The sequence below is a fragment of the Hemitrygon akajei genome, unplaced genomic scaffold (genome assembly GCF_048418815.1).
Source record: "Hemitrygon akajei unplaced genomic scaffold, sHemAka1.3 Scf000168, whole genome shotgun sequence".
NCBI lineage: Eukaryota > Metazoa > Chordata > Chondrichthyes > Myliobatiformes > Dasyatidae > Hemitrygon > Hemitrygon akajei.
In genome coordinates this window covers 242,153-269,937 of record NW_027332054.1, presented here as the reverse complement: position 1 = coordinate 269,937, position 27,785 = coordinate 242,153, and the positions used below count along the sequence as shown (strand labels likewise).

At 45.6% G+C, this 27,785-nt stretch overlaps 1 protein-coding gene across 1 annotated transcript in view; it reads right to left on the bottom strand.

Moving 5' to 3' along the window:
- LOC140724164 (NACHT, LRR and PYD domains-containing protein 12-like) overlaps positions 1 to 25,912 on the bottom strand; it is a 34,583-nt gene extending 8,671 nt beyond the window's left edge. The window contains exons 1-6 of the mRNA XM_073038648.1: positions 25,780 to 25,912; positions 15,523 to 15,617; positions 13,171 to 13,452; positions 11,193 to 11,359; positions 5,695 to 5,866; positions 5,529 to 5,594 (exon numbers count right to left, since the gene is read on the bottom strand). Of these exons, the coding sequence (XP_072894749.1) occupies positions 5,529 to 5,594; positions 5,695 to 5,866; positions 11,193 to 11,359; positions 13,171 to 13,452; positions 15,523 to 15,532 (697 nt within the window). The 5' untranslated portion in view covers positions 15,533 to 15,617; positions 25,780 to 25,912. The remainder of the gene's footprint in view (positions 1 to 5,528; positions 5,595 to 5,694; positions 5,867 to 11,192; positions 11,360 to 13,170; positions 13,453 to 15,522; positions 15,618 to 25,779) is intronic.
- Between the last annotated feature and the right edge of the window lie 1,873 nt (positions 25,913 to 27,785).

The window sequence follows — 27,785 nt, the reverse complement described above, 5'->3', positions numbered from 1 at the left end:
TCGATTCCAGAAGCTTCTTCAGATGCATAAAAGAGAAGAAAGAATGGATATTGGACCGCTGGAAAATGAGGCTGAAGATGTACTAATGTGGGACAAGGAAATGGTGAACGATCTGAAAAAGTATTTTGCATCAATCTTCATGTGGAAGACATCAGCAGTATGGTGGAAGTTCCAGGTATTGACGGGTCATGAGTGTCTGAAGTTACCATTACTAGAGAGAAGGATCTTTGGAAGATGAACGATCTGAAGGTAGACAATGTTGGGATCAGGTAGGATGCTCAGAGATCTTGACACCTTTTTGAGGACAGGTGTGTGCCCCCTCATCTTAATCTTTATGAAGTCCAATATCCCTTGTCCTACTGACATTGTGCTCAAGATTTTTGCTACAACACCACTCAACAAGCTGAAATGTTTTGCTCCTCTACACACTTCCATCACCATCTGAAACTCTGACAATAATAGTTGTGTCTTCAGCAACGTTAGAGATAGCACTAGAGCTGTCCCTAGCCACACAATTATGGATGCAGAGAGAAAAGAACAGTGGGATAAGCACTCATCATTAAGTTACGCCAGTCTTGATTATAGGCCAAGTGGAGATATTATTTCCATTCCGCACAGACAGTGGTCTTCTGGTAAGGAACTTAACGATTCATTTGCAGTGATAGGTTCGGCAGCCCAGGTTCTGGAGCTTTTTGATCATACCTGTTCAAACGATCGTGTTATGTCTGACGTAAGCATTATTATCCTCCAGGTGATCCATGGCCGCGGAAAGAGCCAATGAAATCGCATCCGCTGTAGACAAATAGTGGCGATATGCAAATTACATTGGGTCTATGTCCTAGCTGAGGCAGGGGTTGATTCAAGCCATAGTCAACCTCTCAAAGTCCTTCATTGTGGAACTGAGTGCTGCGGGACAATAGTCATTAAGGCATCTCACCCTGTTCTTCTTGGGAATTGGTATGACTTCTCCCTATTAAAGCAGGTGGGAACTTACAATCGGAGCAATGAGAAGTTGAAAATACCATTGAATACACACGACAGTTAGTTGACACAGAATTTCAGAGCCCTAACAGGTACGGCATCGGGGCTGCTCCCTTGCAAGCACTTAACGTATTGAAAGACCTTCCGAAATCGGCTTCCGAGTCAGAGATCCCAGGGTCAGTGGATGCTGCAGAGACTCTCCTTGCAGTAGTTGTATTCTCCATTTCAATGCGTGCATAAAAGCTGTTAATCCCCACTGGGAGCGAAACATCTCCGCAATTCATTGTGTTTGCGCTTTGTGGGAAGTAATGGCCTGCAAGCACTGCCAGAGTTGACGTGCATCCAATTAAGCCTCCAACCTCAATCAGAATGGTTATTTTGCTCTTGAGATAATCCTCCGTACGTCATACCTGGCCTTCTTGCGCAGTCCTGGATCACCAGACTTTAATGCACCGATATTGTCCTTCCCCAGACGTTTACAAATCTCTTGGTTCATGTACGGATTTTGATTCAGCTATGTATAATATATTCTGGTAGGCATAGACACATCCACACAGGTTTTTAGAGTCAGTAATAACTGGGGAGTATTCATTCAGATTTGAATAAAAATGCTGAACAGTCCAGTCTATGAACTCAAAGTTGTTTTGTAAGTGCTCCTGTGTCTCCTGTATCTAAACCTAATTGGTCCCCTCTACTGTTGCTGTGGTCTTCAATATCTATCCATAGATCAGACTTTCCAAATTACAGGTGTAGAATGGCACACTAAGTGAGATGATTGTTGCATCACAGTGGTCCTATGTGTTACTCCTCTGGTTCCACAAGTGATATGTTGTTAATAACTATTTAGAGACTGTTTCACGCTAGCTCAGTTAAAATTCCCCAAGACGACGGGGAAAACATCAGGGTGTGCTGTTTATTGATGCCTGTCGCCCCGCTCAATAGAGACTGTTGGACTCGTTCCTGTGGTGGGCTATACCCCGCCACCAAGATGATGGCTGAAAACTCCCATGAGAGATAAAGTGGAGTATAGTTGTTCCCAAGATCTTCCAGGTTCAGAGAGCAGGACTGGAACAGAACTGCCATGTTTGTACACCACCAGCAGTGGATAATGAAGCATGCTCCTACTCCTCTGCCTTTGAAATATTCATCAGTCCCATCTTGATAGTAAATGTGATGTCCGCGATTTGTAAAACTGCATCTAGAGTGACGGGGATATCCAGGTCTCCCGAAAGCAGAAGAACACAACAATCCGGAATATCCCTCTGAACAACAATCATCCTCTGTAAACTTCAATTATATTTTCCAGAAACTGTATATCTGTCAGCAAAATAGCATATGCAAGTAAGAAACCTCTTCTCCGTAAACAAACTTTTAATCCAGCCCAGTTTCTGCTTTCTGCTTTCCGTAACGGGGAAGCGCTCTAGCGTCTGGAGACCACCATACGATATTTATCAGCTTTGAGTAGCAATAGAGATTTTAACCACCTTAACATGATGTTGCTTGCTGCATTATTTAAGTGTTTAGTTGTGGATTCCAGCTCTGGAAATCTAACATGAGAATATTTGATTTATTTCCATCAGGGCTGCTTGCATGAGTGGCCTTCTTAATGGTACTACAAAATCTGTTGTATGTTCTGCACTTATCAAGACCAAAGGTGATGTTTCTATCTTTTCAAAATAGCTCTACTATTTGAATTAATTGTTTTACCTTTTATGGATGGAGAGTATAATTTTAATTCATCCATGTATCCATGTATAGAAGGTATGCCAAGGTATAATTTGTTTGTCTGTATGTTTCATTTTGCTAATTTGTTACCCTATCTTTATACAATTCAGTAAATTAGAGAGAAAATTTAAAACCAGGCAAAACCACCGTGGATTTAAAGAGTCGCACCGAGAAATATCTCGTTTTATTTATTGGTGGTTGTTCTTTTTTGATTGAGAATAGACAGAGCGATTAGAGCACGCCAATGCCTCATCATATATTGTGCGAATTTCGCAAGTGTTGGGTGTATTTGTGTACATTATGAACTTCTATTAACAATGAGTGTGGGACAGAATCGAATGTTTTTGATAGTCAATGTAACAAAGTGAATGATTTTTTGCTTTTCCTGTTGGCTTGAATTGGCTATTCTCAGTTGTTCCTTACAGCTTTTCATACCCTTACTGCACACTTTCTGCTCTTCGCAAGTATACTGTGGTTACCTAAATGAGCGGTGATTAGTAGTGAGATGCATGATGTTACAATTTCATATTTAGTTTGTAAAACAATAGGAGGCTATTTTGATGGGTTATTTGTGATTTCTCCTTTAGGCAAAAGATCCGTTTTATCTTATTATTCAAAAGTAATTATTATTATCTCACCTCTTTCAAATATGGACTTTTTTAATATTAAAGAGCAGATGTTTCTTCTGGATAACCCCACAGGAGGGGACGTCCTCCCCACTCCCCTCAGATGCACCCTAATAAAATGTCTGAGGATCTTATGTTTCACTGAAATCTAATCTTAAATGTCTAAACTCCAACAAGTATAAACTCAGTCTTCCTTCATAAATCATGTGAATAAAACTCCAGAATAGGTAATTTGCTCTGTTGTTTTATGCCAGTGGCTTACAACTCGCAGAATACGCCTTATTATATCTAAGAAACTTTATGAAATGTGTTTCTTTTTGGCACAGTAGAGCGCAGGACATAAAAACTAGTATAATTGACAATAAGAAATGAAAGAACTATATACCGCAAAGCAGGATTAGCAAGGTAATGTTCATGGACTGTTCAGAAGGCTAACTTAGAAGAAGAAGGAGCTGCTCCTGAATCAATTTGCATCAATTGCAAATCAGGGAAAGAAAACCCATCAACAACACGGACAATACAATCCGATGGAATCCAACACTCTGCAAGAAGTGTAATTTAAATAACAGGTGCATGAATCAATTGATCGGATGGTCAGTTTTTTTACAAGTGCTGCTGAAGGATTAGTGGTGCTGACGTTGCAAGAACCTCTCAGCTCTTCTTCAACAAAGCATCATATCACATTTATGGAGAAAAGAACTGAGACTTTGATTTACATTACATTTAAAACACTGAACCTCTTCAGGACTCATGCCAAGAGGTTCAGGAACAGTTATTATCCCTCAACAAATAATTCTTCAAACAGAGCAGAAACTAAACTTGCCCCATAGGATTGTTCCCACATCCTATGAATCCGCTTATATATTTATTATTATGTATTTCTTCTGTATTTGCAGTCTTTTGTATCTTGCAGACTGGTTGTCCAACCTGTTCGGTACAGTCCTTCACTGGCCCTATTATGGTTATTGTACTTATTGAGTAGGCCAGGAACAAAATGAATCTCTGGGTCGCATATGGTGACATATAAGTGGTGATAATAAACTTACCTTTTACTTTGATATTATTATATGTGTTGTAAATAAGAGCTCATCTTAACATAGAATGTGACCTTTTAATAGTCTTAGAAATGCAGAATTAAAGTTGTCCTTGATACTTTCAGGTTTATGTATCTTCTGCCCAATGAAGAAGAGGAAGTATGTGAGTTGGATTAGGATCAAGCAGCAAGACAATCCCCTGCCCCTTGCGTGAGTTCCTCTGAAATTTACCTTTCAATTCATTGTACTCTTACTCTGAGATAACTAACCTAGATGTCCCGATTTTCAATTTTCTATGTAACTCCATAAAATCTCTCTTCAGGACCTAATCACATTTCCTACTTGTGTCATTTGTGCCAATTTGTTTCAAGACCTCTGGCTGCTTTAGAATGCCATGGATCCATTCTGGGACATCCATGACACTGACACCTGGGAAGCAACATACCATCTGTGTATCTCTATCATGCCCACAGAACCTCGTCGCTTATCCTCCGACTATGGAATTTCCTATCACCACTGACGTCCAATTCATCTCTTATCTCTTCTAAGCCACAACACCAGACTCAGTCCCAGAAACCCTGTGACTGCAGCTCTCCCCTGGTTAGACATTCTCTTCAACAGTATCTGAAGTGGTATACTTATTATAGAGGGAAACGGCCACAAGTATACTCTGCACTGATTGTGCATTTCTTTTCCTTCTCCTGACAGTCACCCAGCTCCCTGCCTCTTGCCCCTTCCCTGCAGCTCCTATCTATCACCTCCTCATTCTCCCGTATGAGCAAAAGGTCCTCGAGCTGCTACTCCAGTGCTGTAGCTGGGTGCACCTGCTGCTGTTGTGGTTGTCCAGGAGACTGGAGGTCTCCAAGAACTCGCACATCTCAGCACAGTACAAAAGACTGCCCCTGGAGGTACTCTCACTCCACACTCCACTCCTATGCCCTATCAGATAAGGAATGAAGAATTAAGAACAAAAATGGAATCTTACCAGATACTTCCCATAGCCCAAGCCTGACGAGCCAAAACTACATCACACTCTGACCCACTCACAGCAATGATGGCCTGAGGAATGATCGCTTCACTTGCCCTTGCATTATTTTGAATGATTAAGAAAGACAGATAACGTATAAAGAAGTGACCCATGACTGGGAATGTCATCACTCACCTATCAGTTGAGTGGGTAATTCAGATGACCCTCGGGCGATGTTAATGTATTCCTCTGGATCAGGGTCTGTTTAATTCAAAGAAAAACGTCCTTGAAAACAGAACTAAAATAATTTAAACTGTTTATTTCAATGTGCCTTTGTGTTCAGTGCGGGGTTTTAACATACCTCGTTCCTGTATTTCCCTCAGTATTCTGTCCAACTTCTGTAACTCAGTCCTCCATGCCACAAAGGATTCCCACATCGCCCTCCGGGCCCGAGAGCCTTTGCCCATCACCAAACTGAGGAAGAGTCTGGAACTCTCTGCCCGTTTTCCCTTCTCTGTCAGCTCAGTGACTTTCTATAAAAGGAAAACAATGAATTTATTGTGGAGCAGATAGAAAGTCAGAAAGAGTTTTTACATGATCCTGTAAGCTCCTGTTGCTTTAATAAGAATTGAATAAATTTAAGAATTTATGTCTGACATGTTAGATGTTTCTTCTGGCACAACAACTGCTGAAATAAAACCTACACCACATATTTAGCCAGAGGTTTGAGGATTAGTGCAGCAAAGACTTCTATGAATGTTATTTTTCATCCAAAGAAAAAATTTCCAGGGACGTTCCTGATAGGGTCTGCATTAACACAATTATGCGGAAACAATGCAGAGTAAACCAGCATGTAACAACAAAAGCAAAAGAGAGGGGGGACTGAGGGATCAAAAAAAATGGATTTTGGGACCGAATCTCAGACACATTGGGAGAAAATTGAATTCTCAGAAGCTGAAATGCAGGTAATCAGAACAGCCACATTCAGATTAACAGGCATTCAGCATGGCCTGGAACAGATACGGGTGGGAATCATATCTGAAAATGCATGTTAAATAACTGCCATTACAAACCCACTGTTGACTCTTCATCCCTATTTGTCCGTTGAGGAGTAACAGTTTATAACTGCTGATGAAGATAAATCACGCAGCCATGAGCCGGGATCTCCAGGATGAATTCCCGGTGCTGAAGAAGGAACAGTGAGATTTCCCAAAGTCAGGGTGAGCTGAGACTTGAAGTGGATGTGCCAGGTGGCAGTGAGCAACATTTCCACTGCCTAGCCGTGGTTTGATGGATTTGCAGGTTTGGGAGATGCAATCAGTGCTGCTGAACTTCTGCACAAACTGCAGACAGTTCCTGACGGAGCAAAAGGATACATAATATTCATTAACTTGATGCCAGAACCATCTACCCCGCGTGATGTTCAGCTTCAGCTGTTGCAGGGGTAACATGCCGAGGCAAATGCCGGCGGCACCATCGCACTCCTAACTCACATCTTCACAGTAATGAAAGGATTCACTTAAACGAGAGACATGCAGCCCCTGTCCTGCCCTTACAGTCATGTTTTGTGTGGCATCCATGACATGAATCGAATGAATTGACTTTACCACTTACATTCTTAATATACTAGAGGAGTAAAAATCTTTGCGTTACGTATCCATCTAAATGTGCAATGTGTAGCTTGAAGTAATTGATAAAAAGTAGCAACACACACCAAATGCTGGTGGAACGCAGCAGGACAGGCAGCATCTATAGGTAGAAGCACTGTCGATGTTTCGGGGGTCGAGACTCTTAGTCCTGCCGAAGGGTCTGGACCCGAACGTTGACTGTACTTCTCCCTGTAGATGCTGCCTGGCCTGCTGCGTTCCACCAGCATTTTGTGTGTGTTGCTTGAATTTCCAGCATCTGCAGATTTTCTGGTGTTTGTTGTCATAATAAGTAGTATGTACAACAGTCAATACAACATAGAAATACAGTTGTGTCAGCATGAAAAAATACAAGATTGCACTTAATCAGGATATCAGGAGGGCCAAAATAAGGCACTAGGTTCCTTGAGCAGACAAGGTGATTCCAAATATCAAGGGATTCCTCATACATGTTAAGAGCAAAAGGATTGCAGGGGTCAAAATTGGTCCTTTGGAATACCAGAATGGTAATTCATGCATGGAACCAAAGGAGATGGGGGAGATTTTAAATGCATTCTTTGCATTTATATATACTCAGGAGACGGACAAAGTATTTTGAAGTGAGGCCAAACTGCATCAACTTCATAAGATCTATACACATTATAGATAAGGTGTCTGCTATTTTGAGGTGAATCCCGAAGGCCTGACTAGGTGTTGCTTGTGGGAGGCAAGTGTACACATTGCCACGGCCTGGGCAGAGATAATAAAATCATCCTTAGAGATAGTGGAAGAAGCAAAGGATTAGAGGATAATCAAAGTTGGAGGGAGGAGAAGATGGTGGCGCGACGTAGCGCGCGTGGTCTCTCCGGTGAACGATATCTGTTATTTGTTAAGTAGGTTACCGTGCACAATTCTGATTTGATGGAGATAGACGTGAGAGCGCGGAGGAACATCTGGAGAAACTTCTGAAATGCCCGCTTCGCTGCCGCTGCTACTGTGCGGTCCGGAATCTCCGGAGGAGAAGGCCTCCGAGACCTCGGCTTTGCTTGTTTCAGCGGCCGGGATGAGATCGGAGGCACTCGACAGAGGGTGGCGCTTGGGAGGCTGTATCGGAAGGGCTGGTCGACGGCTCGATGTTTTCGGACGGACTCAGAGTCTGCTGTGGTCAGGTGCTTCCAGTGCATCAGTTGTTGGTGCCTGGAGGTTTATGGCAGGGAGAGTTTCTCCCTTTCTGCTGCCTGATATCGGGACTATTGGAATCGATCGGGACTTGAGACTTTTTTTTAACCGTGCCCATGGTCTGCTTTTATCAAATCATGGTATTGCTTTGCACTGCTGTAGCTATATGTTATAATTATGTGGTTTTGTCAGTGTGAGTCTTTGTTTTGTCTGTTTCTTTTGTGATATCACTCTGGAGGAACATTGTATCATTTCTTAATATATGCATGCATTTCTAAATGACAATAAACGAGGACTGAGTGTCCTCATAACCTAAAAAAGTTGTTCTGCTGTTTCAGAAAGGATCTAAAAATAACCCAGGGAATTATAGGTTGATGAGCCTGACACCATTCGTGGGAAATTTACTGGAAGGTATTCCAAGGGATGGAATATATTGGTACTTAGATAGACGTGGAGTGATTGGGAATAGTCAGCATGGCTTCATGTGTGGCAGGTCATGTCTAACGAATAGAAACATAGTAAACATACAGCACAATACAGGCCCTTCGGCCCACAAAGCTGTGCCGAACACGTTCCTACCTTAGAACTACCTAGGCTTTACCTATAACACTCTATTTTTCTAAGCTCCATGTAGTCATCCAGGAGTTTCTTAAGAGACCCTATCGCTTCTGCCTCCCCCAAAGCCACTGGCAGCCCATCCCACACACTCACCACTCTCTGTGTAAAAAAAAACTTACCCCTGACATCTCTGTACCTACTTCCAAGCACCTTAAAACTATGCCCTTTCGTGCTAGCCGTTTCAGCCCTGGGGAAAAGCCTTTGACTACCCACGCGATCAAAGCTTCTCATTATCTTGTACATCCCTTTCAGGTCACCTCTCATCCTCTATTACTCTAAGAGAAACGGCCGAGTTCACTCAACCTATCTTCTTAAGACATGCTCCCCAATCCAGGCAGTGTCCTTGTAAACCTTCTCTGCACCCTTTCTATGGATTCCACGTCCCTCGCATAGTGAGGCGAACAGAATTGAGCACAGTACTCCAAGTGGGGTCTGACCAGGGTCCTATATAGCTGCAGCATTAACTCTCGGCTCTTAAAATCAATTTGAAGGTCAAGCACTGTATGCCTTCACAGAGGCACAGATCGGACCCCAAGATCCCTCTGATCCGTCACACTGCCAGGAGTCTTACCCTTAAAGCTATATTTTGCCATCATTATTGACCTACCAAAATGAACCAGCTCACACTTATCTGGGTTGAACTCCATCTGCCACTTTTCAGCCCAGTTTTGCATCCTATCAATGTCCTGTGTAACCTCTGGCAGCCCTGCACACTATTCACAAAATTCCCAACCTTTGTGTCATCAGCAAATTTACTAACCCATCCCTCCACTTCCTCATCCAGGTCATTTATAAAAAATCACAAAGTGTAGGGTTCTTAGAAAAAAAAACACTGATTTTTTCAAGCAAGTGACCCAGAAAGTTGCTGAAGGCAAGACATGGATGTTGTCTACATGAACTTTAGCAATGCGCATGACAAGGTCCCACATAGGAGGTCGGTCAAGGAAGTTCAGTCACTCAGCATTCAAGATGTGTTAATAAAATGGATAAGATTTTGGCTTCATGGGGGAAGCCAGAGAGTGGTAGCAGATATTTGCCTCTCTGACCGGAGACCTGTGACGAGTGGAGTGCCGCAGTGATTGGTACTGGGTCTGTTATTGTTTGCAGACAATATCAATGATCTGTGTAATAACGCAGTTAACTGGTTCCGCAGATTTTGCGGAGGACACAAAGACTGGTACTACAGTGGACACCGAGGAACACTAGAGCTTTCAGTGGCATCTGGACCAGCCGGAAACATGGGCTGAGTAATGGCAGATGGAATTTAATGCAGACAATTGTGGTGTTGCACTTTGTAAGGACCAGCCAGGGTAAGTCTTGCACACTGAATGGCCAGGCACTGAAGAGTGTGGTAGAAGAAAGGGATCTGGAAATAGAGGTACATAAATCATTGAAAGAGGCGGCACAGGTAGATAGTTCGTAAATCATCTTTTGGTCTCTGGCCTTCATAAATCAAAATATTGATTACAGAGTTGGGATGCCATATTGAGGTTGTATAAGACGCCGGTGAGGCCTAATTTGGAGGACTGTGTGCAGTTTAGGTCACCTATCTGCAGGAAAGATGCAAATAAGATTGAAGGTGCATAGGGAAAGTTGACCAAGATATTACTGGGACTGGAGGGCATGAATTATAAGGAAATACTAAATGAATTCGCTCAGAATACTTTGGAGCATAGAGGACTGAGGGGAGATTTGATAGATGTTTACAGATACGATAAACGCAAGCAGGCTTTTACCACTAACGTTCGGTTAGACTACGACTAGAGGTCATGGGTTAAAACAAAATGTTCAAGGGGAACATGAGGAGGTACTTTTTCACTCAGATGGTCGTGAACGTGTGGAACAAGCGGTCAATGAAAGTGGAGCAAGCCAGGTGGATCTCGACGTTTAAGGGAAGTTTCGATACGGATATGGATGGTAGTGGTATGGAGGGCTGTGGTCTGTTTGGAGGTTGATGGGAGTAGGCAGTTTAAATGGTTCGGCATGATATAGCTGGCGCAGTACTTCTCTATGACTCTTTGAATGGTCAGCCACCCATTTGTTTGGGAACTCAGATGGACAGCAGAGCAGGTGTGATTGGCAGCTTTCCCTCCCTCCTTCCCTCACTGTCTGCAGTGAAGCCAGTGGGTCAACTGAATTTGACTGACAGCCCTGACGAGATGAGGATTGAATTGTAGTCTGAATGCCTTTCCAACAGTCCAGATATACAGCCACTGTTCTTAAACCCCACTGATAAATACCGGTGCGAGAGGAAAATGTGACACTGAAACTGTAGTTCCCAACGCTCCACACCTTACCAGGTTTTACAGCTGAGGCCAGATCTTCTGCAGACAATTCAGGGATCTCGTTGGCCATGTAGAAATGTTAGAACATGTCGGAGATTAATTTTGATCACTTTTCCCTCTGATACCAGTGACGATACATTAAATAGACTCACCCCATGTTCCTGTGCAGTGAAATGCCCCTCCTGTCTCAACATCCAACTGAGTCCTTCAACACCTTCTTCTATCGCTTGTTTCAGTCTGTCCCTGTAGAATTTTGTCAGTTGGTATAGTCGATATTCAGCCCCCTCTGCCAGGAGGTCAGAGATTGTAGACTCTGGGTCTGCGAATATAAAAAGGAGCAAGTGGGCACCAACCCAAATATGCCTCTTCTCCACCGCTTTTACAGCACTCACATCATGTCTCGAAACTCCTGCCTTCAGCTACAAACACAGATTTTCTCCCAAACTCCAACACTAGCCTTTAAGCCAACCCAACAACGCTCTGGGAGTTACTTTACCAGAAGGACCACATTTGCGAGAAATCAACCTCCCCACGCCACCCCCTCATTCGGTTCAATTTAGGATGGGCAATAAATGATGGGGCTGCCAATGCTATTCACTTCCCAGAGATACTCTATCCATGCAGGTGTCCCTTAATTCTCATACCGGAAATGCACTCTTCATTTGTACAGCTCCATATTTTCTAATACACATTTCCAGTAGTGGGGTAACAGGTGCACCACTACATCACATGTACCAGTCCCACACATTTCCCCTCCCCTCTGACCTACCCTCCAATAAGACCTCACATTTACCCTCCCGATTGGAAGACAGCAAATGTCACATCACTTTTTGAAAAAAGGATGTAGCAAAAGACGGGGAACAGGTGGATGTCGTATACTTGGATTTCCAGAAGGCGTTCGATAAGTTGCCGCACAAGAGACTTAAGAATAAAATATGGATGCATGGAGTTGGAGGAAGTGTATTGGCATGGATAGTGGATTGGTTAACGAATAGAAGGCAGAGAGTTGGTATAAATGGGTGTTTCTCCGGTCGGCAGTCTGTGGTGAGTGGGGTGCTGCAGGGGTCGGTACTGGGCCCGCAGATGTTTACCATTCACATTGATGTTTTGAAAGAGTGGACTGAGTGTAGAGTAGCAAAATTTGCTGATGACACAAAACTGAGTGGAAAAGCAAATTGTACAGAGGATGTGGAGAGTCTGCAGAGGGATATAGATAGGTTAAGAGAGTAGGTCAATGTCTGGCAGATGGAATATAACAATGCTGAATGCAATATCATCCACTTTGGAAGGAATAATAGAAGAGCAGATATTATTTAAATGGTGAAAGATTACAGCATGCTGTTGTGCAGAGGGACTTGGGAGTGCTTGTTCATGAATCACAAAAAGTTGGCTTGCAGGTACAACAGGTTATTAAGAAAGCAAACAGAATGTTGTTCTTCATTGCTGGAGGGATTGAATTCAAGAGCAGGGAACTCATGCTACAACTATACAGGGTACCGGTGAGGCCGTACCTGGAGTACTGCGTGCAGTTCTGCTCTCCATACTTGAGGAAGGATATACTGGCTTTGGAGGCTGTGCAGAGGAGGTTCTCCAGGTTGATCCCAGAAATGAAGGGGTTAACCTATGAGGAGAGATTGAGTTGCCTGGGACTATATTCTGGAATTCAGAAGAATGAGAGGGGATCTTATTGGAACATACAAAATTTTGAAAGGGGTAAATAAGACAGAAGTAGGAAAGTTGTTTCCATTTGTCGGTGAGACTAGAACTAGGGGACATTGCCTTAAGATTCAGGGGGAAGATTTAGGAAAGAAATGAGGAGAAACTGCTTTTCCCAAAGAGTGGTGAATCTGTGGAATTCTCTGCCCAGTGAAGCAGTTGAGGCTTCCTCACTAAATATATTTAAGATAGAGTTAGATAGATTTTTACATAGTAAGGGAATTAAGTGTTCAGGGGAAAACGCAGGTTGATGGAGCTGAGTTTACAGACAGATCAGCCATGATCTAATAGAATGTCGGGGCAGGCTCGATGGGCTGGATGGCCTTACCCCGCTCCTATTTCTTATGCTCTTATGTTTTTATGTTCTCCTCCCTGCCACATTCTGCGAACACATCACCCTCATATTTCACTCACCCGCTCCTTGTTGGGGATTTGACAATTCCGTCTTTAATGAGCTTCCAAGATCACAGACAGTGACCCCACTTGTGCTGGTTCCAGAGTACGGATCAGTGTCCCTGATACCTCTGTGTCTGGGCTGATTTTGTTCGGCTTTCTCTGCGGCCGGACTGCATCCGCCTGGGACACCGCTCTCAATCCGACGCTGCTTTGGTACCTTGCTTCCCGTGTCCTGATTATCTTCCATCGATGCATTGCCTGGGAAGAATCTCTTGACTGCTGTCCAGAACCATTTCCCACCTGAAATAAATGATGAATTGCAGGTTATACTGGAGTGATTTAGAGCTGAGCAGAACAAGGATTCACAATGGGTGGGTACAACTGAGCCGAAACTCTGGCTGACCAGATTTGGATTGGGACTGAGCTGGTGAACGTGAACTGCACTTCCTACTAGTTACTGATTCTGATAAGCCGGTGACAGGACACATGCACTCCCAGAAAAAGAACAGGATAGACACAGTAATACTGATCACTAACTTGGTGCTGATGACCAGGGAATCTAAAGGGAACAGCATCAGGTGATACCGGGTAATATTACTGAGTGTATTTTCCACAAGCAGAAAAATCCCTGGGTTACACGCTGTCCAATCGCCTGTGTCACACACAGATGAGTCACTGGATTACAGACTGTCCTATCCGTTTGATCACACATACTTCATTCACTGTGCAACAAACTGCCCACACCACTGGGTGAAAAACAACTATTTGCTATGCATCTCCTGCCCTGTTTAACTTTACAAAATGAACCTATTCTTTGGTGCACTTTTCACGTTCATCTCAGACCCCTTGTAAATTTACATAACCCCCTTCACTGTCCGTTCTACCACCAATATTGCTGACACCTGCAAACTTCCAAACAATATTAACAACTTTACCTACCTAATCTTTAAAATAAGGAGCAAACAGTAGACCTTGTGCCCATCCACACTACAGGTCATAAGCCTCCAAACTGAATAGCCCGCCAATTATTAACCTTTGTATTCCTTCCTCCTAGCCAGTTTTGTATCCAGATGGCTGGCTTGCCCGCAAGAAAATAACCTCAGTATTTTTTGTGGTGTCTATATGTACACTGATAATAAATTCAATTAACTTTGAACCCCGAAGTTTCCAGGTATACAATGTGTGGAGTCGACAGAATGTTTGCCGTTATTAGCTGCAGCGCAGAATATAGGCGCAGGGAGATCTTGTGACAAGGCTATAAACTATTGGTTGGATCAGTTGGAATAGCGTGTGCGGATCTTGTAATAATACCTGAGGAAGGATGTATTAGCACCCGAGAGATTGCAAATTGGACATTTCAATGACAAGAGATTGGATTGGATGAGCACATTTTCTGATTCAGAGTCTCAGCTCAGACTTAGATTATTCATTTCCCTCCATAGTTGCTGCCTGACCTGCTGAGTTCTTCCATCATTGTGTGTGTGTGTGTGTGTGTGTGTGTGTGTGTGTGTTACCCGCTCTAGATCCCATCTTGAAATGCAGTGGGATTCATTTTATTCCTACACACCGATAACATTATATTGACCCGATTCCTTATTTGATTCTATGTTTGTCTCCAGCTGTTTTATTTTTCCTGTGGCATTTCAGCATTCAACTTCATAAAAACTTTTTTTTTGACAAACCAAATTCACCATTTGTCAACAGCGCAGAAATTCATTGGGGTAGTAAAACACTGAAACAAACCACAAGTATATCTACATATCTACAGTAAGTCATCTCCTGATCCTTTGCCATTCCCAACGCTGGCAATGTTCTCGGCTCGGCTACAAAAAATACATTTCGTAAACTCCCCTCATCTCCTTTCCGCAGCAGCCAAGAAAACTGGGGGGTGGGGGGGGGGGGGGGTTGATAGCTGCCTGTCCAAAACATGAAATGCTGTGTTATCACACAATTTCTGAAATTGCGGAAAAGTTCCTATCAGCTGGCACTGAGTTTTATTAATGAAAGTTGGAGATGTCTCACACATCAGTACCTCTCTGGAGGCAAAACAGACCCTGACTCTTGACTTTTATATAACCTAAAAGCCTACTGTTGCATTCCTGTGTTTCACTCACCACCACCTAATTCAGGACGTCCTGCTCCTTTTACACAACTGAAGCTTTGCATGGTGAGCGGAGTGATTTCACCATTACCGGTGACAGGTCCCTGAGCTGCAAGTGTTACGTTGATCAATTACTCAAGGCCACAATACCAGTAGGATCAATGGCCCTGCAGGATGATACTTTTCTGTGCCCTGTTAACATCTGTGCAAGTTTCTTCATCTTAACTAACAGGACATAAGGTTAATTATAAAGATCCGAGTGAACATACCTGTAGCCATTCTGATTCTGACTGAAGATTGCTAATAGTCATCGACTTGTTTACACTTTGTTTCCAGTGCAGGGAAGCTCCACCTGTTGGTGATTCTGTGAATTACACAACAAGCAGACGGTGAGTCAGAGAGAGTATGACTAAAAATATGGCAATAGGTCTATCCCCTGTATCAGAGCAGCAGTTGGCTTAGGGGGCCAACCCTTCCCCGTTCCAGTGATATCTGACGCTTCCTATCGATAGAGTCACAGATCAACAGAGCACTGATACAAACCCTTCAGCCCAATGAGACAATGCCGACCACAGTGACCACCGAGATGGCCCCAGTTTCCTATGATGGGTCCATTTTTTCTCCTGGCTTCCTCACTCCATCCACACATCCCAACTACTTCTGTAATTAGACAATTGTGCCTGCCTCATATACTTCCCCTGGCAGTTCCCTCTACATAATCACTAACCTCTGCATGAAACCGTAGTGGGTTTTGCAATCTATTTACCACTCCTGCCCACTTAGATCACCTATAAGCTCCGATAATCTTCACGGTGAGCACCGTCTACTAATTTTGTGTCATCCGCGAACTTACTGGCCAAGCCTTGTGCACTCGCATTCAAATCATTCTCTGAAGAGAATGATGCAAAATCACCAGACATTAGATTCACTGGGTCTCTTATTTGTTAGAGTGTTGAATGAGTAACAGGACATTCCTGATCCACCATTCTCTATGATCACAGCTGGACTGTGATCTAAGTGGCACATCCCTGCGACTGTCTGCAACACTTCACTCCCTTGTCTGTAGAGAATCTGTGTCTACAGAATTAAACACATTGAAAAAAAAACTCTCCTTCTCTTTCCCTTTGAGGACGAGAATTCCAAACGCACGGAATTTCCACCTCATAACAATAACCTCATGTATCTTTGCCAGTTTCAGCTATCCCTACAGCAGCAAACTTGTTCTCCACATTCCTGCCCGGACTCCACTTATTATTCAATGTATCCAGCAAGGGCTCAATTCATTTATAATATATTTATAAAATCTCCTCTCCATCTAAATAATAGTGACTACATTCAACTCCCGTGATTTTTTAATAACCATATAACAATTACAGCACAGAAACAGGCCATCTCGGCCCTTCTAGTCCGTGCCGAATGCTTACTCTCAATTAGTCCCACTGACCTGCACACAGCCCATAACCCTCCATTCCTTTCCTGTCCATATACCTATCCAATTTTATTTTAAATGACAATACCGAACCTGCCTCTACCACTTCTACTGGAAGCTCGTTCCACACAGCTACCACTCCCTGAGTAAAGAACTTCCCCCTCGTGTTACCCCTAAACTTTTGCCCCTTAACTCACAACTCATGTCCTCTTGTTTGAATTTCCCCTACTCTCAATGGAAAAAGCCTATCCACGTCAACGCTATCCATCCTCCTCATAATTTTAAATACCTCTATCGTCCCCCCTCAACCTTCTACGCTCCAAAGTATAAAGACCTAACTTGTTCAACCTTTCTCTGTAACTTAGGTGCTGAAACCCAGGTAACATTCTAGTAAATCTCCTTTCAATACCAGCGAATACAGTCAAATGCCCCCATTCATCCAGTACCCGAGGGTAAAATCATTCTACCTGTATTTCTACTAAGTCAATGAAAACAAGCTGAGGTTGATAAATGTGGTGGCGCGGTATTGTAGTGACCAGCATTGAAGCGGACGGTAGCCAGTGGTCGGCATTGAAGCGGACGGTAGCGCAGTGGCCGGCATTGAAGCGGACGGTAGCGCAGTGGTCAGCATTGAAGCGGACGGTAGTCAGTGGTCAGCACTGAAGCGGACGGTAGTGCAATGGTCAGCATTGAAGCGGAAGGTAGCGCAATGGTCAGCACTGAAGCGGAAGGTAGCGCAGTGGTCAGCACTGAAGCGGATGGTAGTGCAATGGTCAGCACTGAAGCAGACGGTAGTCAGTGGTCAGCACTGAAGCGGACGGTAGCGCAGTGGCCGGCATTGAAGCGGACGGTAGCGCAGTGGTCAGCATTGAAGCGGACGGTAGTCAGTGGTCAGCACTGAAGCGGACGGTAGTCAGTGGTCAGCATTGAAGCGGACTGTAGTCAGTGGTCAGCACTGAAGCGGAAGGTAGTCAGTGGTCAGCACTGAAGCGGATGGTAGTGCAATGGTCAGCACTGAAGCAGACGGTAGTCAGTGGTCAGCACTGAAGCGGAAGGTAGCGCAATGGTCAGCATTGAAGCGGACGGTAGCGCAGTGGTCAGCACTGAAGCGGACGGTAGTCAGTGGTCGGCATTGAAGCGGACGGTAGTCAGTGGTCAGCATTGAAGCGGACGGTAGTCAGTGGTCGGCATTGAAGCGGACGGTAGTCAGTGGTCGGCATTGAAGCGGACGGTAGTCAGTGGTCAGCACTGAAGCGGACGGTAGCGCAGTGGTCGGCATTGAAGCAGACGGTAGTCAGTGGTCGGCATTGAAGTGGACGGTAGTGCAGTGGTCAGCATTGAAGCGGACGGTAGTCAGTGGTCAGCACTGAAGCGGACGGTAGCGCAGTGGTCGGCATTGAAGCGGACGGTAGTCAGTGGTCGGCATTGAAGTGGACGGTAGTGCAGTGGTCAGCATTGAAGCGGACGGTAGTGCAATGGTCAGCATTGAAGCGGAAGGTAGTCAGTGGTCAGCATTGAAGCGGACGGTAGTCAGTGGTCAGCATTGAAGCGGAAGGTAGTCAGTGGTCGGCATTGAAGTGGACGGTAGCGCAGTGGTCAGCATTGAAGCGGACGGTAGTCAGTGGTCAGCATTGAAGCGGACGGTAGTCAGTGGTCAGCATTGAAGCGGACGGTAGTCAGTGGTCGGCATTGAAGTGGACGGTAGCGCAGTGGTCAGTATTGAAGCGGACGGTAGTCAGTGGTCAGCACTGAAGCAGACGGTAGTCAGTGGTCAGCACTGAAGCGGACGGTAGTCAGTGGTCAGCACTGAAGCGGACGGTAGTGCAGTGGTCACCATTGAAGCGGACGGTAGTCAGTGGTCAGCATTGAAGCGGACGGTAGTGCAATGGTCAGCACTGAAGCGGACGGTAGTCAGTGGTCAGCATTGAAGCGGACGGTAGTCAGTGGTCAGCATTGAAGCGGACGGTAGTGCAATGGTCGGCACTGAAGCGGACGGTAGTCAGTGGTCAGCATTGAAGCGGACGGTAGTGCAGTGGTCAGCATTGAAGCGGACGGTAGTCAGTGGTCAGCATTGAAGCGGACGGTAGTGCAATGGTCGGCACTGAAGCGGACGGTAGTCAGTGGTCAGCATTGAAGCGGACGGTAGTGCAGTGGTCAGCATTGAAGCGGACGGTAGTGCAGTGGTCAGCATTGAAGCGGACGGTAGTCAGTGGTCGGCATTGAAGCGGACGGTAGCCAGTGGTCAGCACTGAAGCGGACGGTAGTGCAGTGGTCAGCATTGAAGCGGACGGTAGTCAGTGGTCGGCATTGAAGCGGACGGTAGTGCAGTGGTCGGCACGGAAGCGGACGGTAGCGCAGTGGTCAGCACGGAAGCGGATGGTAGCACGGTGGTCAGTATTGAAGCGGACGGTAGCGCGTTGATCAGCATTGAAGTGGACGGTAGTGCAGCGATCAGCAGTGAACCGGACGGTAACGCAGTGGTCAGCATTGAAGCTGGAGTTAGTGCAGTGGTCAGCACTGAAGCAGACGGTAGTGTAGTGCTCAGCATTGAAGCTGACGGTAGTCAGTGATCAGCATTGAAGTGGACGGTAGCCAGTGGTCAGCATTGAAGTGGACAGTAGTCAGTGGTCAGCACTGAAGCGGACGGTAGCGCAGTGGTCAGCATTGAAGCGGACGGTAGTCAGTGGTCGGCATTGAAGTGGACGGTAGCGCAGTGGTCAGCATTGAAGCGGACGGTAGTGCAATGGTCAGCATTGAAGCGGAAGGTAGTCAGTGGTCGGCATTGAAGTGGACGGTAGCGCAGTGGTCAGCATTGAAGCGGACGGTAGTCAGTGGTCGGCATTGAAGTGGACGGTAGCGCAGTGGTCGGCATTGAAGCGGACGGTAGTCAGTGGTCGGCATTGAAGTGGACGGTAGCGCAGTGGTCAGTATTGAAGCGGACGGTAGTCAGTGGTCAGCACTGAAGCGGACGGTAGTGCAATGGTCAGCATTGAAGCGGAAGGTAGCGCAGTGGTCAGCACTGAAGCAGACGGTAGTCAGTGGTCAACACTGAAGCGGACGGTAGTCAGTGGTCAGCATTGAAGCGGACGGTAGCGCGGTGGTCAGCATTGAATCGGACGGTAGTCAGTGGTCGGCATTGAAGCGGACGGTAGTGCAGTGGTCAGCATTGAAGCGGACGGTAGTCAGTGGTCGGCATTGAAGCGGACGGTAGTCAGTGGTCGGCATTGAAGCGGACGGTAGCCAGTGGTCAGCACTGAAGCGGACGGTAGTGCAGTGGTCGGCATTGAAGCGGACGGTAGTGCAGTGGTCGGCACGGAAGCGGACGGTAGTGCAGTGGTCGGCACGGAAGCGGACGGTAGCGCAGTGGTCAGCACGGAAGCGGATGGTAGCACGGTGGTCAGTATTGAAGCGGACGGTAGCGCGTTGATCAGCATTGAAGTGGACGGTAGTGCAGCGATCAGCAGTGAACCGGACGGTAACGCAGTGGTCAGCATTGAAGCTGGAGTTAGTGCAGTGGTCAGCACTGAAGCAGACGGTAGTGTAGTGCTCAGCATTGAAGCTGACGGTAGTCAGTGATCAGCATTGAAGTGGACGGTAGCCAGTGGTCAGCATTGAAGTGGACGGTAGCCAGTGGTCAGCATTGAAGTGGACGGTGGTCAGTGGTCAGAATTGAAGCGGCCGGTAGTCAGTGATCACCATTGAATCGGACTGTAACACAGCGGTCAGCATTGACGCGGACGGTAGTCAGTGGTTAGCATTGAAGCGGACGGTAGTCAGTGGTCAGCATTGAAGTGGATGGGGAACAGCAGCAGAAGCCCCCGGACATGCACTCAGTGGCCACATTATTAGGTACAGGGGGTACACACTAAAGTGGCCAATGAGTATAGAATTGGCTTTTTTTTGTCTTCGGCCAGTGAGAATAACCACAATATTTTTTAATATAAATATCACTGTCTGATCTACCTTGTCTTTACTAAAACAATGCGCAGTGAATAATGAAGCACACAGACCCTAAAGCCGCGCGATTTTAAAGTCAATATTGATATGGTTGCAATGCTATGGTTGCCATGACAGGTGGGCTTATTAAAACACCAAACCCTGTTCTCACCTGGTGCCGGACTCCTGACTCCGTTCTCAGCGAATCCGAGCATCTGAATTTTATTGGCCCTAACAGTAAGTGAACACACCCTGAGCAATGTTCAGTTGATAACACGCTCATAATCCTGAACTTGTCTATTCTGCATGTAACGCCACACCTTGTTCCACAATGCTTGTGTTAAACCACACAGGGACTCATTTTGCTCAAATGTCTTCCTAACATGTGGATCAGGCCAGAATTACTACTTCAGTACACCTTTGCAATGGTTACCTTTCTCTCTAAAATTTGTTCTGCTCCAGAGTGGAATCATATCCCGCATCCAGGTTCAGTTTATCTGTCCAGTCTGATTCATTGTTCACCTTAGAATCAGTTTATCGCCAGACTATAAACCGCAGCACCAGCTAAGGGCAAAGGTCGCTGTGGGTTTATGGCACATAGATAGTAGAAGGAAGGGTGCTGTTAAATCTTTTGCATTTAACACTGCACACTTCCTTTCTCCAGATTTAACTGTGCAGCAGCTGCCTGGAGATGCTGTCACCTCAAGTTCAGCTTTTTTAGAAAGTCATTTCCAACAGTCGTCTGCCGTTGGATCATAAGAGAAATGGGCCAGTTGGGGAACAGCTGTGCTGAGATTACCATCTCCCAGGGATAACAACCGGTCAAAGTCGACAGCAGGAGAAATGTGCCCTTCTCCTTCAGTTTATTGCTCAATTACTGGAAACAAGTTACCATGGCAGAGCAGCAATCATGAAATTACTTTGAATTTGCCTTACATCGCCTTTATTTTACAGATACTTCAACTGGTTCTCATCAGTCAGTGATGGGAAATGGCTGTAATTTAAATTCACTTTGTCTCTTTTTTGTCTGAGCCTGATGCTGCAATATTGGATTAGTAGCAGGACATTCGGCCGCTCGATCCTGTTCCATCATTCTATATGCTGAACTGTCAGCTCAGCTGCCAGACCCTGCTTCCGCCTGCAAGAACATTTCCTGTCAAGGATCTGTGCTCAGCGGAATTAATCACATTGGCAAAAAACTGTTTCATCTCCCCCTGCAGTAGCAAACATATTCTCCACACTCCTGTCAAGATCCCGCTTGATGTTGTGTGTTCCAAGCAAGCGCTCAACTCGTTTATCCAATTATTATCAAATACAGCCAAGTCTCCATATTTACCTAATACCACAAATACAGGCATTTTCTCCATTCATCCACTAATAGCACATCAGTTAGAGTCAACTCTAATTCTTCCAATTCAGCGAAAACAAACGAAAACTCAGAGATACTTCCTGACAAAGGAATCCACACAAACCAGCTATCAATGTACTAACTCTTCTTTGAACTACGGCATTCATTCTGAAAAAAGAAATAAAACATCATGGCATGCGGTGACCCCCATCAGGTCTGAGAAACAGGCAATGAAATGAACACATCAACTCCTTATATCAGCAATATGGATAGAATCCACCTCCACTTCCTTTGCACTGTATTCGGAACTGTACAGACAGTGCGGTGTGGCCAATAGTACCGGGTTCCCAATGGAACTGCTCAGAAAGTTGCTTCAGATATCTGAAGGAAATAGTTAATCCCTTCAAGAGTGAATTTGCCACAATTCCACTATTCAATAGTCGAACAATTTCTTCCCATTGACCTTCCACAGCCATGTATCTCTTTTACCAATCAAATTCCCATCTCTTCCCTGTAAAGAGGTTCTAAAGAGAAGGTACTTGTCTTTAGAAGGTTCGCATTTATGTATCTCATCTGGGCCAGGTGTACTACATCTCAGGGTTCTGCAAGTGTTAGCTGTAGAGATTGTGGTGGCATTATAACTGACCCTTCAAGAAAAGAACACCAACTGCTCAATATTTTAAAGTAATTATATTTTCTAACTGTTCGCTGTTCAACACTTTGCCGAAAATGGTTGGTTCTCAGCAGAGGCTTGCAGAATGATATACTCGAAGGTAAGTAAATCATTGCAGCTTGCAACAATCGGATGAAACAATAGCATGTTGCTGTACTTCATGGTAATTCCACATTTCTGAAACCAGGACAGCTCGAAGCATTTCAGGCATCTTATAAAGAGACAAATTGTCAATGCATTTTGAGATGATTGTGACATAACACAGCCAAGCAAAGAAACATCAAAACTGACCAAAAGCTGCTTCAGAAGATGCAAGATCTTGAAATGAGCAAGCACTGAAGGAGTTGGAGTGGCTTTTAAGAGCTGGGCTGCTGACAGCACATTAGCAGTTCTGGGGTGATTGCAACTGGGTCTGACAGAGGTATAACTGGTACTTCTGGGCACATTGAGTCTCACTCCAACTATTTCGTACCTTCCCTTGTACAGACATATGCTGTCTAAAGGACTAGTGTTTGAGTAAATGAGACTCACCAAACTTTCTCCTGACTGAATCACTGGAATCTCCGAGTCAGAGGGGTTCTCTACAGTTGATGCTCTCAGTCCTCTGGTCGGTTCACTTGTTGCTGTTCCCTCATCTTCAGTTGTGGTTCTATTTTAGTTATGTGCTTTTCTTCCAATTAATATCTCACCGCAGGTTTAACATTAACCAGAGAGTTGATGAAGCAGGTTAAAAATACAAAGAAGAACAGAACATTTCTGCACGATGTCCCTAAAAACTAAACTCACTGAAATTTCAATGTTGAAGGCAAATATCTCTGTGAATAAATCTGTAATTGTCCCTCGCACTTCACCAAATTTCATATAGGATATGAAGGAATCATCGTTCAGTCATGGTAAGATATAAGATATCGGAGCAGAATTATGTGCTTTGGTCTATCGAGTTTGCTCCACCATTCAACCATGACTGATTTTTCCCCCAATGCCATATCCCTGCCCTCGTCCTGTAACTGATGGTACTTAGCAATAAGAAATTAATCTCTGCATAAATATACTCAATGACAGCCTCCACCGCCATCTGTGCCAACGAATTCCACAGATTAACCGTCTATTATCTTAAGATATTTTTCTCATCTCAGTTTTAAAGTGAAGCATCTTTATTCTGAGCCTCTACTGTCAGACCCCAGACTCTACGTCTAATGGAAACATCCTCTCCATGTCCACTGTCTCCAAGTTTTTCATCAGCATTTGTTGGGTTTAAGATACGACCAGCATTCTGAACTCCACTTGCAAACTCCTTGTGAACATTGTTAACAACACGATGCTGCACAAATTCCCGGGAATAAGAGGCAAATTGGTATCAGAATAAATTAGTGGGGGGGAAAAAAACTGTGGTTTCTTTACTGTTCTGCTAACTAGCATGAAACAAGCGCCCGTGCACAGGTCAATTTCCAGGAGACTAAAATCATTCCAGGGTGAATGTAATTTTTTTTAAAAAGCACGGGAATTACCGAGCAGTTAAGGGACAGTTGTGGGGAGAGGGATAAAGTGCCTATCTAAACATGTGCCTATCTAAAAGTCCCTTAAAAGTCTCCAATGCATCTGCCACTACCACTACCGCAAGCAGCGCATTCCAGGAACTTAACACACTCTGCATAAAAGACCTTGCTTCTCACATCTCAATGAAAATTATCTCCTCTCACTTTAAACTCAAGGCCTCTGGTGTTAGATATTTCAACCTTCTGGGGAAAAATATTGTTTATCTACTCTATCTATGCTTCTTGCAATCTTATAAGCATCCATCCAGTCTTGCCCCAGCCTGCGCCGCTCTGGAGAAAACAACACAAGTTTGTCCAGCCTCTCGTTATAGCTCATGCCCTCTAATCCAGGCAGTATCCTGGTAAACCTCTTCTGTGCTCTCTGCAAAGCCATCGAACCCTTTCCAGAATGAGGCAACCAGAACTGCATGACATATTCCAGATGTTGACAAAATGCAGTTTTATGAAGCTCCTGATTTTTTGAACTCAATGCCTCGACTACTAAAGGCAACCATGCTATTTGCCTTCTTGACTATCTGACCAAACTGTGAAGCCACTTTCAGGGAGTGATGAAGATGGACTCTAAGATCCCTCTGTTCATCCATACTGTTAAGGGTCTCTTTACATTTGACCTGCCGAGGTGCCAATACGATCATCACCTCTCAAATTTGATGAGTTTTCCCAGTTCCTGTTGAATTTATTGCCAAGTGTACAAGTATGGGAAGGTACAGGTACAGAGAAACACTGACTTGTGGCAGCATCACAGGTAAGTACAGTCAGATAACACACGGAACAGAAATTCTACGATTCTGTGTGATTAACAATATAGAAATATATTTATGTCATTAACATAGAAACATAGAAAATCTACAGCACAATACAGGCCCTTCGGCCCACAAAATTGTGCTGAAAACGTCCCTACCTTAGAAATTACTAGGCTTACCTACAGCCGTCTATTTTTCTAAGCTCCATGTACCTATCCAAAAGTCGCTTAAAAGACCCTATTGTATCCGCCTCCACCCCCGTTGCCGGCAACCCATTCCACACACTCACCACTCTCTGAGTGAAAAACTTACCCCTAACATCTCCTCTGTACTTACTCCCCAGCACCTTAAACCCGTGTCCTCTTGTGGCAACCATTTCAGCCATTCTTTGTCAGTAACAAAATAGAAACATGTTTTACGTCACCCTGCTAATAGGACCAGAACAACAGGGGCCGAGCGGCGGCTCATCTCAAACGGTTCTGTGTGAAGGTCTCACAACCCGGACCGACCCCGGCAGATTCTGTGAAGGAAGCGAGGCGAGGCCGGCAGTTCGGGAAAGTTCATCCCCTCCCCCTTCAGGTTTCACCGATCACCTTGTGTTTCTCTCTCCCTCCCCACCCCCACCTTTTATTCTCCAGTCCTGCCGAAGGGTTTCGGCCGCTAATGTCGACTGTATTCTTCCCCTAGATGCTGCCCGGTCTGCTGAGTTCCTCCAGCATTTTGTGTGCGTTGCTCGCATTTCCAGCATCTGCAGATTTTCTCTTGTTTGAGTTCGGGAAAGGTAAAGGGACTCACTGCCCAACATCAGACCTCTCCGCTCCGGACCGGCTTCAATACTCACCGAATGTTGGTGTTGTCCCGCAGAGAATAATCCGTCTCCGGCTCCCCACGGCAGGGGGCAAGGACCCCCTCCTGATCCCGATCCCACCGCCGACATGCCTGAACGAAGTACGAAGAAACACTGCCCATGCAGGACTGAGCATGCGCGATGTCGTCAGCGAGTCATCAGGACGGTGGGCGGGGCCTCAGAAATAAACTTGCAGATGGTGCGGATCCGCGGCAAAACGGGTCACGTGACGGGTGGAGAGCCTCTCACCTGACCCGGTGACTCCGCTCCTCACCCTTCACACGCCGCGTTTCCCACATTACTTCATTACTTCCCGTATTATTGCAGCAACAGTTTTAATTTTTCCCTCCATATCTCCCTGACCCTTTCCCTCCACTCTCAGGACACAGAGTTCTCAGAGTTATAGTTCGATTCTCATCCCGGTCCGACACACAATTTAGACACACACAGGAAATGTGCAGGTTTCACTGTCAATACAGTCAATGTTTATAAACACTAAGTTCTATTCACGTTCCTCCGGAGCCTGACTGGACAGGAAAACTGAGACATCAAATGAGAAACAGAAGGAGGTGGCCATTCAGCCCCTCAAACCATCAACAAGATGGTGGATGCTCTCCCAGCTCAGCCACATGTTTCTGCCCAATCCTCATTTCCTCGATCCCTTCGGTCTCCACACATCTGCTGTCCTCTGTTTTATATGAGGAGGATCACTGAGTCTTCACTGCCCTCTATGGTGGGGACTTACAGACATTCACCACCCTCGAAGTGGAGGCATTTCCCCTCATCTCAATCCCGGACAGTCCACCCCCTTTTCCGAGACTGGGATCCCTGGTTCAACCGGTAATGATGTTGTGCATTTCAATGTGTTCACCTCTCAGTCCTCGATTCTCTAAATGAAAGGGTTATCACATTTGATCTTTCTTCATATGATGACCCCACCACTCCAGGGATCAGCCTGGTGAATCTTCATTGCACTCTCTGTAACAAATACTCTCTAACCTCTTTGTTAATCCTCTATGGAATTAATTTCCATCTTCTGCAGCCCCGTGTTGCCCCAACCACTCACCTCCCACCCCTGTCACTGTTTCCACCTTCCCACCTCCCCCTCACCTGGATCCACCTCTCGATCCCCAGCTCTTGCCCTATCTCCACCCCTCACCTCTTTTCTCTGACTATTTCCCGTCCACTCTCAGTCCAGAGGGAGGGTCTCGGCCCGAAATGTTGACGGTCCATTTCCCTCCACAGATGCTGCCCGACCCACTGAGTTCCTCCGGCAGTTTGTTCTTTGGTCTGTATAACACGTGTCAGTATGGGGAGCGGGATTTTACACCATATTCCAGGTACAATTTGAACAAACCACAAGTAATTGTCACTTTGCCCCAATGTGGTGAATCCACATTGGGCCCAGACATTTCTACAGATGAGCCCCTCCTGTCCCCACCGGGACAAACATCCTGTCCGCCCCCTCTCTCACCATCTTCATCCTTTCAATAAAATCCCCCCTCCCTCTCCGGGGAACCGGCATCAAACCGACGGGCCGAGCGGTCTCCTCCTACCTCTCAGCGATACATCAGACTCCGGCCGCAGGAGACGCTTCACAAACGTCCCAACTTCCCTCGGAGGGAAATGGAAATAAATCAGAAAGCGGACATTTACTTTGAGGTTTTCTCCGCTCTGAGGAGGCGGTCGGCGCTTGAGCGGGAGACGAACTCAGCGGGGTAACGCCCACTCGGCTTGTCCGCCTCCACGACTGGTTGTAACCAGTGATTGGCATCGCTTCGCACCAATGGGAATAGCGCAGCGCCTGAATCCTCTGTTGACAGCGATGGGGGGGGAAAGGGGCTGGTCACGTGATTATTAGCCCAGCCGTTCAACCGATACAGCTCGAGCACAGCAGCGCGTGGGTGACGTAAGACACCGCGCACGTGAGGGCAGATCCCGGTGTGGGGAGCCCATTTGTGACGTCAGGCGCGTGGGTGAGGAGCTGTGTGACGTCACCT